Source organism: Mercenaria mercenaria, chromosome 10 (assembly GCF_021730395.1).
Source record: "Mercenaria mercenaria strain notata chromosome 10, MADL_Memer_1, whole genome shotgun sequence".
In the NCBI taxonomy this organism is placed as follows: Eukaryota; Metazoa; Mollusca; class Bivalvia; order Venerida; family Veneridae; genus Mercenaria; species Mercenaria mercenaria.
Genome location: NC_069370.1, coordinates 57,802,515 through 57,816,220, shown reverse-complemented (window position 1 = coordinate 57,816,220; position 13,706 = coordinate 57,802,515). Strand labels below are relative to the sequence as shown.

General features: G+C 35.1%; 1 protein-coding gene across 1 annotated transcript; it reads right to left on the bottom strand.

The window, feature by feature from the left end:
- Window positions 1–10,664: 10,664 nt before the first annotated feature.
- On the bottom strand, window positions 10,665–12,309 carry LOC123532227 (uncharacterized). The gene is made up of 2 exons (XM_045313614.2): window positions 12,150–12,309; window positions 10,665–11,512 (listed from the first exon to the last, which is right to left on the bottom strand). The coding sequence occupies exons 1-2, from the start codon at window positions 12,275–12,277 to the stop codon at window positions 10,933–10,935; spliced, it is 708 nt and encodes a 235-aa protein (XP_045169549.2). The 5' UTR covers window positions 12,278–12,309; the 3' UTR covers window positions 10,665–10,932.
- Window positions 12,310–13,706: the final 1,397 nt, after the last annotated feature.

Genomic DNA, 13,706 nt, shown 5'->3' with positions numbered 1-13,706 from the left:
TTGCAAGTCCACACAAAAATCTTTATCAGAAAGAGACTGGTCAAAATACACCTCAAAATTGGATTTAGCATGTTTGTTGTACTACAGAAAAGTGGTCTTGCGTATGACACTCCGCATCGTGGTGGTAAACATTTGTGCCAAGATATATCAAAATCCCTCCATGCATGAAGCAGATATGCTCCGGACAAATTTCTTTAAGAAAATATGATAAAGGGGAATAACTCAAAAAATAGGCAAGGTAGAGTTATTGTTCTTGCACACTGCACTTCCTCCCAATGTGTTCTATCAGTGTATGAAGTTTGAAGAAAATCCCTCCAGTACTTTTGGGGTTATGCTCCGGACAAAATGTTTTAAGAAAATATGATAAAGGGGAATAACTCAAAAAATAGGCAAGGTAGAGTTATTGTTCTTGCACACTGCACTTTCTCCCAATGTGTTCTATCAGTGTATGAAGTTTGAAGAAAATCCCTCCAGTACTTTTGGAGTTATGCTCCGGACAAATTTTTTTAAGAAAATAAGATAAAGGGGAATAACTCAAAAAAATAGGCAAGGTAGAGTTATTGTTCTTGCACACTGCACTTCCTCCCAATGTGTTCTATCAGTGTATGAAGTTTGAACAAAATCCCTTAAGTACTTTTGGAGTTATGCTCCGGACAAATATCGTTGCGGACGCACGGACGGACGGACGGACGAACGGACGGAGAGCATTTCTAATATCCCCTTCACCTTTGGTGGGGGGATAAAAAATGGACTTGAAGGTCAATAAGGAGCTACTATAGTTCCTTTTGCCTTTCAGTGTAACAAAAAATTCAGGGTTTTTGAAATCAAATAAACTGGTGGAACCAACCAGTTATTATCCTCTTTCCATGATACTGAAAATGCGTCTACGGCCTCTGTACTTGGGGACCAAAACAAAGAATTGTAGCGGGGTAAATTGAAATAATAATCATTAGCAAAACGATCAACATCATGCGGACCGAATAAACTATCAATGAATTCAAAAAATTCAGGAGTTACTCCATAGTCATCATAATCTATGAATCTACTTAATTCATCTGCACGCGTATTACTAGACCTACTGATCCATTTTGGTTCGATGGAAATACCATTAATAGCACACACTGTAAAAATCTTCAACGCCAAAGTCTGTAATTCAACATTCATACTACCTTTCTGAATAATTTGCACACAGTTTTTACTATCTGTATTCCATATGACATGCTTGCCTGCCAGCTGATCTTTGAATGAACATAGTGAGAAGTTAATAGCTAACAATTCTCTGAATGTAGAACTGCGAGATTTCTCAGATTCAGACCAAACTTTATGAGCTATGGCATTATCGCATTCTATGTAAGCCGCACCGCCAGTTGCTGAGGCATCTGAATACACAATGCGAGATGGTAAATATTCTTGGAAAAGCTTTTTACTAAAACTGGAGGAAAAAACATTTTCCCAAAATTTTAGGCAAGTAAAACAATCTGATATATCTAAGGTTCGATCCCACGTGACCCTTGATTCAATTTTACTAAAAAGAATTTTAGTTTGTAACAAGCACACATTACCAAGGACTGGTGCCATAGTGATTTTTCCGGACAGCTGCGCCAACTTTCTTACGGACGAATACGGAAAAGTTTGTAATAGTTTAGTGAGACAGTCTACAGTATTTTCAATCCGTCTGAGAGGAATACGACTGACTTAAGATCTAAGACTAAGCCAAGCCATTCTAAGCACTCAACTGGAAGAAAAATAGATTTCTCCAGATTAACTAAAAACCCCGCTTGCTTTAAAGTGCTAAATAGAAAATTTGCATCAGCCTGCGCTAAATCAAAAGTTGCATTTATTCCCCAACCATCATCTAAGAAAATATCAATTCTTAGACCACTCGACCGTCAAAATTTTACAAGAGGGCGTAGACCTTTAGTAAAGATATAAGGCGCTGACGATAATCCAAACGGGAGTACAGAAAAGACAAAATATTTGTTTTTTTCCGTTGAAAGGCCAAGAAAAACCCAAGTGTGTATGGTGTATGGGCTTAACAGAGAAATGATGGTAACCAGAAGTCAAGTCAAATTTATACATAAAGCCACCAGGCATCAAATATTCTTTTGCAACCTTAAAATCTTCAAATTTAACCTTTTGCTTTTTAACATACGAATTCAAAACACCTAGGTCTAAAATCAAGCGCTTTTTTCCCGAAGTATTATTTGGAGCTACTGAAAGAGGATTTACATTTTGCGGCACAAACGGGACTTCGTACACACATTTCTATTTTATTAGTTGGTCAATTGTATTCTCTACAAAGTCTTGATTTTTTAAAGCAGAAACGTTATTTTTCATATCGAAAGGAGGAGGTTTAGTAGTAAAAGGTATAACATAGCCGTCTTGTATAACAGATAAAATGTCAGTATCCGCCTTAATAGTATCTTTCCAAAATGAAAAACAGTCTTTTAATCGGCCCTTTACCGAGGCATCTGATACGGTAAGCGAACTTTCAATTGATTTACAGAAGAGTGTGTGAAAATCTATATTATCATCTGATAAATTATCTGACAAAAGCAAGTACTTATCGTCCTCACATTGAAAATCACTGGCATTGCTTATCTGCTGATTGGGGCTTGTTCGTTGTGGTCTCTGATGAGGTGACTGGACCTGACGGCAGTCGCGAGAAGTTACTTCCCATGGGTCCTGTAAAGGTTGCGTTCTGCGCAAGTGATGGCTGTAACCTTGCTGCGCAACCGGAAGCGAAGTGACCGGAGTTCCCACATAAGAAGCAGACGACTTCTCTTTGGATGAACCTTCCTTGTTGTCCCGCCATGGTAGGTCTTCCTGTAGTCTTCCGAAAACTTCGAAAAGACTAATAGAAATATTTTGATATGAATATTAATGAACATTACTAAAATAAGTAAAATTAGAAACACATTTAAAAGTTCAAACTTAATAAGTTTGTTTTTGTTTAATTAACGAGAATTAATAAAGCTTAAAAACAAATATCATAAAATTCACCATAATGTATAAAACGATGACAAAATGTCTTAATTTACATTTAGATTATTATTTACTTTGTAAAAAGACAATTTATCGTAATCATTTTATAAGTATATAATATTTGTGAAAATGCAATATTCCCATATGCAAATTACCTTGATTCTCGTATTTCATATTATTCCCTATAAACAGCTCACGTACAGTATACAACTACACAAATGGGCCTTTTTTTCAAATATAAAAGGTTTTTATAACATCATAATAACATGACTTTGAACAAATAGATAAAATAAAATTTTACATAAATCTAAAATCTATAGTTCTTAAAAATAACTTTAGCCTAAAAATATATAAGTAAACAACAACAAAAAAAAATTAAGTAAACAAATTATGCGGACAGACGTAGATTCGATCTTAAGACCTCCACGCTGCGAGTCGGGCGCGTTACGCGTTACCTCTAGACCACTGACTCTACCGATCAAGATGTGTTAAAGCAATGAGTAAGTTATTTTACCTTACAATTAACTTACATTATTGTCAGATGAATTACGACTGTTAATGTCGGGGGTTGTGTCAAACTTCTTTGATTTTTCCAATTTTGCCTTGGCCCTCTCCTCAGCCCTACGTATCTTTTTATCATCGTCGGAGTCACTGGCAACATCTATTTGCTCATACTCTGCTATCGTGGACCATCCAGACTGTGAGGAATCTGCGATTCTAATCAACTTATTTCTATGATGTAATTTTTGTTGAGCTTCATTCAAATAGTCTTGAGCTTTAGAGGCGTTTCTGAGACTTATGGCTTTCTTAGTAGTGTCAATCAAATCCGAAATTTCAGAATTAAATTGAAACTGTTTCTTATTAGAAATGCTCTAAAATGAAATGTAATTATCACTTCGTACCTTCTTCCTGACGTTTTCAGCTGTCCACTCAGAATCCTCCTTCAGATCACGTTTGAGATCAGCGAATTTGTCGTCAAAAAATCCTTTCAATTCCTGCACAACTTGTTTCCTCAAATCAGAAGATCTTTCGTCGCCATTTTCTTGGTCGGACATTATAACTTCATAAACGTATGTTTGCTGCCAAATTTTAACCTCGAGTGGAGATAAAGCGCGAAAAAACCTATATATACTGGCAGAATTGCACGAAATGTTCGTGCAAAAACCCGCCAAAACATATACAATAGAAACCAATGAAGTATAAAACTAATGAAGGATAGTTAATTTCGAAGCGATAATAATTACATTTAATTATGTACCAGATACGGTAGAAAAAAGATGGGGGCAAACTTATTGTGATGAAAAGATAATCTAACTAAGAAAATGTATAACCAAATTAATATGTTTATTTCAAAAATGAATATTTGAAAGTCATTTTTTTCGGCGATTTTCACATTTGTTCCCCAGTGACTTTTGGTAATTACACAAAATTAAGAGTAGTGAATAATCGCTTTTACAAAGACCGTACAATGTTACAGTCTTGTTCAAAACAACTAGTTTACCAGGACTTTGTGTGTTTATACTCCTAAATTCGAACTATTTTCCTTTCTGTCCAGACACTGATAGCATATACTTATTTTGCAGAAGTTATATACAAGTCTCTGTCAGTTCAAAATGTACATTGCAAGAAGATTCATCTACTTAAGGTTCATGTTATGTTTTAGACAAGCCTTTTTTATTAATTTACGGAACAATAAGTTACATTTATTCATCAAAATGTTCGTTTAAAAAGAAACCAACTGATGATATCCGTTGAAAATTGAAATAAAAATACACAGCTTGATATTAATTAAGAACCACAATGACATACATACAAAAATGTGTAAAAAGATCACATTCTTAAAATGACGAAGTCATCGCACAATGATGAAATATATGCTTAACATGAGGTTGTTGGAAGCAAAATAAGTGAGAGTATTAGCTTTTTTTCACTGTAAACACATTCATGCTATGTGAGAACTACTTTTTGAAAAATTAGTATAGTGAGTAATAGAAATCAATGTCTTGAATTAAAAAAACAAGAGGGCCATGACGGCCCTGTATCGCTCACCTGAGTACCATTGCTCAAAATAATATGATCAAGTTTTGACATAGAGCACATAGGCAAACACATTAAATATCATCAGGATAAACATTTTCTTGTAACAGTCCCTTTTACCTAGTCAGGGCCAATTTCCATACCAAGTTTGAGGGTCCTAGGCTCAAATGCTGCATTTTTTGTACTAACATGACTATTCCTTACCCTAGAAGACTTAAATGACATTTAAAACCAATCTCATTAGATGCTGCTGATATATATTCGTTTACATTAAATAAAGGGAGGTAATTTGTCATAAATTCAGTCAAAAGTTATCTACCCTGATTGTCCGAGTCCATCTGATGGCACAAATGACATTTCAAATCAGTATCTTCATTGGCTACTGAGATACACCCATTTTAATTTGAAACAAAGGGAGGTAATTTGAAATAAAATCAGTCCATAGCTATCTACCATGATTGCCTCAGTCCACCTAAAGACAATAATGAAATTTCAAATGAGATCTATACATATTTACCGAGATAAATCCATTTTTATTAAAATCAGGGGAGTTAATAATTTATTGGTATATGCATGTAGAAGATACAGAGTACAAGCCTATACAACAATATATTAGTAAAGTATTCATATCGATAAATGTTCAATCAACAGTTAACTAATATGACTATTTCTTACCATGGAAGACAAAAATAACGTTTCAAACCAATCTCATTAGAAGCTGCTAATGTGTATCCATTTAAATAAAAAATAAGGGGAGGTAATTTGTCATAAATTCAGTCAATATGTATCTTCACTGATTGTCCAAGTCCATCTGTTGACATAAATGAAATTTCAGATCAGTATCTTCATTAGTTACGGAGATATACCCATTTTAAATTGAAATAAAGGGAGGTAATTTGACATAAAATCAGTCCATAGTTATCTACCCTGATTGTCTCAGACCAACTAATGACAATAATGAAATTTCAAATAAGTCCTATAAGTACTTACTGATATAAATCCATTTTGATTACAATCAGGGGAAGTAATCAGATATAAAATAACTCTGGAACTGACAGATTCGTCATGGAATCCAAGATTTATTGTTGTTGAAGATATTTTGGAAGTTTGTATCAAATCAAACCATAAATATAGTCTCTATAATTATGGCTGCAAAAGCCAAAATAGCAAATTTTGGACCTTTAAGGGGCCATAACTCTGGAACCCATGGTGGAATCTGGCCAGTTTAAGAAAGGAACCAAGATCTTGTGGTGATACAAGTTGTTTGCAAGTTTGGTTAAAATCAAATCATAAATGAAACTGCTATTGTGCAGACAAGGTCAAAATAGCTCATTTTGGCCCTTTCAGGGCCATAACTCTGAAACCCATTATGGAATCTGGCCAGTTCAAGAAAAGGAACCCAGATCTAATGGTGATACAGGTTGTGTGCAAGTTTGGTAAATCAAATCGTAAATAAAGCTGCTATTGTGCAGATAAGGTCAAAGTAGCTAATTTTAGCCCTTTCAGGGGCCATAACTCTGGAACCCATAATGGGATCTTGCCAGTTCAAGAAAGGAACCTAGATCTTATGGTGATACAGGTTGTGTGCAAGTTTGGTTAAAATAAAATCATAAATGAAACCTCTATCGTGCAGACAAGAAATTGTTGACGCACGCACGGACGGACTGACGACGGACGAAGGGTGATCGCAAAAGCTCACCTTGTCACTGAGCTAAAAAAACACGTAGAAGTAGAATATTAAATAAAATGTATATTTTCATTGTGCTGAATTATCGTTCCCGTATTCACCATTAACATTACATCATGATTATTTTCAGTGTTTATAATTGAGCCGCGCCATGAGAAAACCAACATAGTGGCTTTGCGACCAGCATGGATCCAGACCAGCCTGCGCATCCGCGCAATACGGTCAAGAGCCATGCTGTTCGCTTTCAAAGCCTATTTCAATTAGAGAAACTGTTAGCGAACTACATGGACTGCGAAGGCTGGTCTGGATCCATGCTGGTCGCATACGCACTATGTTGGTTTTCTCATGGCGCGGCTCAATTATATTATGTGTGATTCACGGACAGAATAAATGATCAAAGACAGAGTGGAAACGTTTTCTTCATTCCTGTTTTCACCATGAACATTATCACTTATCACAGAAATTACCTCCTAAATCTAAAAAAATCACAAATGTCTCCTTGTAATCTTCTACAAGATGGTATATGGGGTATGTGTTAGTGTCATTGTGATATATAACTTTATAAACAACGTCATCTGACCAATCAGTTCCAGACACCAGAGAAAGAACTGTTCCTGTGAAACACTCAGCGGAATCGTCTGACTCTTTTCCGCATAAATGTGGTACAATGAAAAGCTTTCCGGCTGAAATTTAAAGCATTGTTATGTCTTATTTTGTATACGTAAACTGTTGTCATTTCACTATAAATACTGATCTGCATGTTCAACTTAAAAATACGGGTAATATGCTTGAAGTAAATCCTCTTTATAGCAACACAATTGGCAATAACACAGACTTGAGGTTTTGAAAGGTTTGTTGTTCATGGCAACTTCGTCAAATAGGACATTAGACTATTAATCATGTGTTCAGATCAAGTTGCACTATTAAGGTATTGGACCCGTAATAGAGTATCTCCTTTTTGAAGAGTATTCAATTACTTTGACTGCAATTTTCAGGGGGACGTAGGTTCAAACCCCACTGGGTTCAAACATTTTTTCTCCATGTTTTCCTTTTTTCTAGTTAGTTTTTACTTCTTTCAAGATTAATTCGGATGAATTGTACAAAAGTGGAAAATTTTCATTTTATAAGCGATTTTTTGCTGTTCAATGTGAATTTACCTCTGAATCCGGAGGGGTAAAGTTAGACATCTTTAAAAATACTGAGTTACGTGCGGTAAAAGTTCTCTATTTTGCCTTCATTCTTTAGATTACATATTGTGGAAGAAATGCAGGTAGGTTTTACTATTGCCCCAAGGTTATTTTTGAATGAAGTGAGCAAAATTCAAAACAGACCCACAGGATTCGACCTTAATTTTTCAATGTTGGAGTTAGAATTCTGTCTCATTAAATCTGTTTACTTTGGGCACCAAAGACAAAAATGATTTTTACAGTTTTTTTTTTTTTTTTGTGTTTTATAATTGTTTAACAATAGTTTGATGTTTCTTTTATCAAAATTAATGCTGTAATGAATTCTCTGCAACGTTTTAGATAGTGGCCATCACATTGAATTTTGTCTCATCTTGAGCGTGAGGAAATACCATAAATTATACAAAATTTACAAAAAAACGGCACGGTAAAAGTTGTTTAAAATTTGCAACACAGTGTTAAACATGGTCAACTTTAAGAATATACCAAGCAAATGCCATTTTTATACATTACTATAAGGGGTCCAATACCTTAACACCATGACTGTACACTATTTCTATTTTCAAACAATTTTGAATATATCTTCATCAACATTAATCTGACAAGATTTACTCTGTCTAGGTACTAGTACTTCATAGTGCAAGTAATTGTCATCTAATAAACAGAAAATTTGGAAGAGTTTTGAATATTGTGCCTGTCTCAATAAAATACTTAATAGATACCGCTTATTGCTTTGAATGTACTGGAATATCAGAAACAGTCATACAGTCATCTTTCAAGTTACTGGTCTCACTAGGGTTGCATGTTTCTTTCTCAAACCCTATTTGAAAATACATCGTGCTAATAGCAACACTGCACCTGAAATCTAAACTGAAGTATAAAAAATATGGTGACATTTATACAGAAATTGGAAGTGTGTGATGCTTACCCATAATCCAGGTTCTCGAATGACGGAAATTTTACCTCGTCTCGGACATGATAACTCGGGTAATAGTGCCATGTTATAGAATGCTGCCAGTTAAGGAAGCCATGAATTCCACTTATGTATGCTATGTTTGTGAAACTGACATCATAGTCCTTACAACAAAATCTAACCATGGTAAGTTTACAACGTGTAATAATCCTAGACTCTGAAAATAGTAGTTGTAAGTTTTTTTCAGTATTAATTTGTTACCATCAAATTAGCGGAAAACGCTTTGCTCTGTTTTGCCGCTTCATTCAAATTGCAAAAGTTGTTGTACACCACATGTTTAACTTCAGAAAGATCTGTTTTATTTCTATTTACATTAACAATGCCTTCCGGACTTTCACCTCGGAATTTAAAAATCTTATTTGTGATTAAAACACTTTGTCACTTCTTCAACCTTCTTCAAAACATATTCACATATATTACTGATGTCCTAACCTGAAATATATGATTTTATCATCTTTTAACGTGTAACTTGTAATATAATAGTACTGATTTTAATACTGCAAACTATTTTGTGTTTTCAATAGCGGCTTAATCATCAAAATGCCGACCAGACAGTCGCCTCCGTGTCACAGTCGGTTATTGACTGTGGGGACTATCGTGCAGATGTAGCTGAACTGATTGTTCGTACGGGACCGTAGAAAGAGCCACGCTTAATGATGAATATTGTTCGTACGGGACCGTACAAAGAGCTACGCTAAATCTATTTTAAGAAACACATCAACATGTCTAGCACTTTCTTATCGCATGATTGCGGCATTTTCCTTTGAAGTATTGTGTTTACTAAATTCTGGTATCGCCACGGTTAGCCGTGCTCTAAATTCCGTTGCACACAGGTATCGCTCACAGTTTTATAGGCAAAATTATGTGTTTCCTAAAACACATTATAGGATTCCCTTAAATCTATAAATAATTGAAACAGCTACATCCATGTAAATATGATCCAAACAAAATATGTCAAAAACATTTATTTAAAACTACTCTAAATATTTCAAATACTATTCAATTATTTATTCAAAAACAAAAACAGTGCAGAAATACATTTTCCGCCAAAAATTAGTAATGAAGTAATGACTACCAATCTTTATATCAAATTAAAAATCAAAATCCGAACACATACAAACGTCAGTCAAACTTTAAACTTAAAAGTTCACGTTTTTTCCACTTGGAAATTACAGTTAAAAGTTCACATTTTTTCCACTCTGAAATTACAGTTATAAAAAACAATATTTCCCATCCCAAATGCTTTTAGAAGTCTTTATATCAAATTAAAAATCAAAATCCGAACACATACAAACGTCAGTCAAACTTTAAATTTAAAAGTTCACGTTTTTTTCCACTTGGAAAGTATACAGTTAAAGTTCACATTCTTTCCACTTGGAAATTACAGTTATAAAAACAGTATTTCCCATCCCAAATGCTTTGAGAACTGCCTTGAGCAGAAGTATTTGACTTAAACAGTTCTGGTGAAACTGTAACATCTGGTTTTGTGTCCGTTTCATCCAGTTTCGGTTTCACCTCTTTCACCTCCAGTTTTGGCGGGACAGACATGTCGGCACCACCCATAAATGATACTTTTGGATTGAGAATGTTCGATACGTCTTTCAACATTTCATTTGAAGCCTTTTGGTATTTTCGTACTCCAGCAATACTCCTATGTCCAGTTCTGCGCATAATTTCTTGTTCTTGAATACCTTTTTGATACAAAGAGGTTGCACATGTCTTTTTCCCAGAGTGATTTGTATATCTGCCATCGAGTCCAGCCGCCTTACAAATTTCCTTCATGAAACTTCTCAACTTGTTTTCACCTACTCGTGGCAGTGCACGTTTGTAAAACGTTTTATTTTCACATTCAGTTTTCACACACGAAAGATACATTTCATATAACTTAACGAGTCCGCTTCCGTTATCGTAATGACGTATTTGTTTGGGTTCCAATTTTCGCTGTTTAACAGACCCACTATATGTCTTAGAGGTTTTTCCATTAAAGTCCACATAAAGTCCATTTCCATCTTCTTCTCCGATGGTGAATTGGTCAGTTGTAAGGTCTCGGTGCTCATCCGCAGCTCTTAGTCCAAATATTTTACAATTATAAAAAACACTGTCCTTTGAAGTGAAATTGCGTCAAAGTCCCCAAACACGCCCTTCTCCCATATCTGCCTCTCATCCGTTTCCGTCACAGGCAGTGCTTCTCTCTGGGGCAATGCTAAACCCTCACTCGTTAACTTTTTCATTTCAGAATTCAAGACCTTATTTAAATAAGAAAACCTAGGATCAGCCTGATCCAGAAAGTTTTTATCATTTATATTCTTATCTCTTAGGTACCTCAGAAGTCCAGACATAATATGGTATAAACTATTTGGAGGATACTTAGTACCGTCTCTTTTCCGCGTTTCCATTACAAAACGACATAGATACGTGTTCATATCATCTACCGTCATATTGGAAAGCTCTGGAATCTCATGGCCGCTTTTATTACGGGTATCTCTCCAGGATTCAAATACAGTATACGCCCACTTTGTATTCCTCACTGTATTTTTTGACTTCAGTTCATTTATTAAAGCGTTTGCATCTTCACAGGTTGTCTCTGTTGCAAATCTGTCAGTCAGTGAGCTATCTCTATCAGGCTCTTCAGATTTAACGACAGAGCTGAAAATAAAAAAAAATGTATCTCATGTTGCGTTCAATTTTTTTCCACAAAAATGACCAAAGCTATCCTTTACACACCAAATCAAAACGTATGTAAACAGTGCCATGGAGACAAGAAACTAATGATTTTTTATAAAGGCTGAATATTTGGAATATAATAGCATTTTCCCTCAAAAATACCAAAAAAAAAAAAAATCATCAAAAAACAAAAAAACAAATTCATTTTCTTTGAAAGGAATGCAGGAAAAGTTTGTTAGCTATCCGCTATACCCTAAACCAGTGTGCTTCTAATTTTGGAAAACAAGTGTACAGTATAATTTCCAATCGGCATATTTTTATGTCCTAAAAATCATGCAGTATTTAATATACTCTCTATGCGACAGAGTATTCTACATGTAGGTGTGAAAAACGAATGTGAGCATTTTTTTTGCACACTTTCTTTTTGAAATCCTTAATCAAGGGTTTGCAAAAGTTATCTTTCCCGAGGTTATTCTACTATATATTGTGAACCTTTTGGAAAGTACTGAAATTTGCCGCCTCAGATGCTCACTGAAACAAACATCACGTAGAAGTATGGAATCACAATCGCTGTAAAGCAGCCGTAGGAGAGAGAGAGAGAGAGATATGAATAACTAACCTGTCATCCAAAGTGCCGGTAGTGTCCCCAGTCACATCGTTTAACCGCAGGTTAAAATTTCCAAATGTATTGTCGGTAAGCTGAACATCATAACTGTTCATCATTTGGCTTAGTGTTTCATTTTCCATTTTTTCAATCTCGCACAATGTGTGAGTCAAGTTAATTTCTATTTCGTCATAACTTTGGCAATCATACGACCTATCCCTGGCAGCGCTAGGTCTACTTTCCATCAAATCTAATGCCTGAGACAAAAGAATATCGTCCTCATTTTCACTTTTAAACTTCTCGTTAGCCATAGCGCTTTCCATAAAATCCAAAGCCTGAGATAACATGATATCATCATTATCGTCCAGCGACATTTTACTTTCTGGCAAACGCAAATTCAAGAATCCAGCGGCGCAGGGCGCTGGACCCGTGTTAGATTAGATGTGAACCCCGATCGACTGTGATTGGTAGATTTTCACACTTGTTCCCGTTGCTAAAGCGCAATAAACCTTGTCAAATAAGAAGAGGACCCCATTCGGCAGTGATTGGCTGATTCCCTACTGACCAGCTCGTGCTTATGCAAATTAGTATGTGAAGTTTCCAAGGGGGGCTCAATAAAGGGAAAATATTTCTAAATATTTTCAAAACGATAATTAAAAATTAACATAATCAGTTTACTGTTTTAAACATGCGATAAATCAGTTAGACAATACACACGCGTGTGTTACCGGCTGGTATCATCATGCTTGGGAGAATCTCAGGGAACGTAATCTGGTAGCAAACTCGCCTCTACGAGGCTCGTTTGCTACCCAGATTACGTTCCCTGAGATTCCCCCGCGCATGATGATACCAGCCGGTAACACACTTGTATGTATTATCTAACTTATACGTATCGCATTTTCCGGTAAACTGCCTTTCCTTTTATTGAACAGCAGGCTTAATTTTATAACATAAATGTTTTTTGTGTGTGCATGTGTGGTTTTTTTTTTTTTTTTTTTTTTTTGTTTTTTTTTTTTTGAAGAAATGGCAGAGAAAAGCAAAATATTTGTTAATTTCTACAGTTATCCAACGTTTGTACACAAAATCCTATCACGGCCAATCAGCCATTGTTGTTTTCGACGTACATGTATTTAAATTTTTGTCACGCGACACGTACTGTCTTCGCTGATTTACGGAAATCGGCGAAGTCTGGCGAGCTAATTAGAGACTAGCGGGTCATTATATATTTTATGCCTTTATATCCATATGTATCTCAACAATATTTGGCCATCCAAGTCTAACTAACGGGCGAATTTGTTCATTGGAATGTTTTCTACAAATCTACAAAGATATTTGCTTTCTTTTAATGTCGATTTTGAACAGAATTATAACTTTATAAGAAAACGCGAGTTTTTGCTTTCTTGGTTAGATAAGTATGTTATGATAATGTTCATAAAGTCAAGAACATCTATATATATGCTAATAAGTCATATTTAAAATTTTTAAAAATATGTGCCACTAAAGTGAAAGAAATTGTAAATTTAAGTAATTTCCGCTTTATGCTCAATGTAAGAGATAGTAATACTTTTAAAA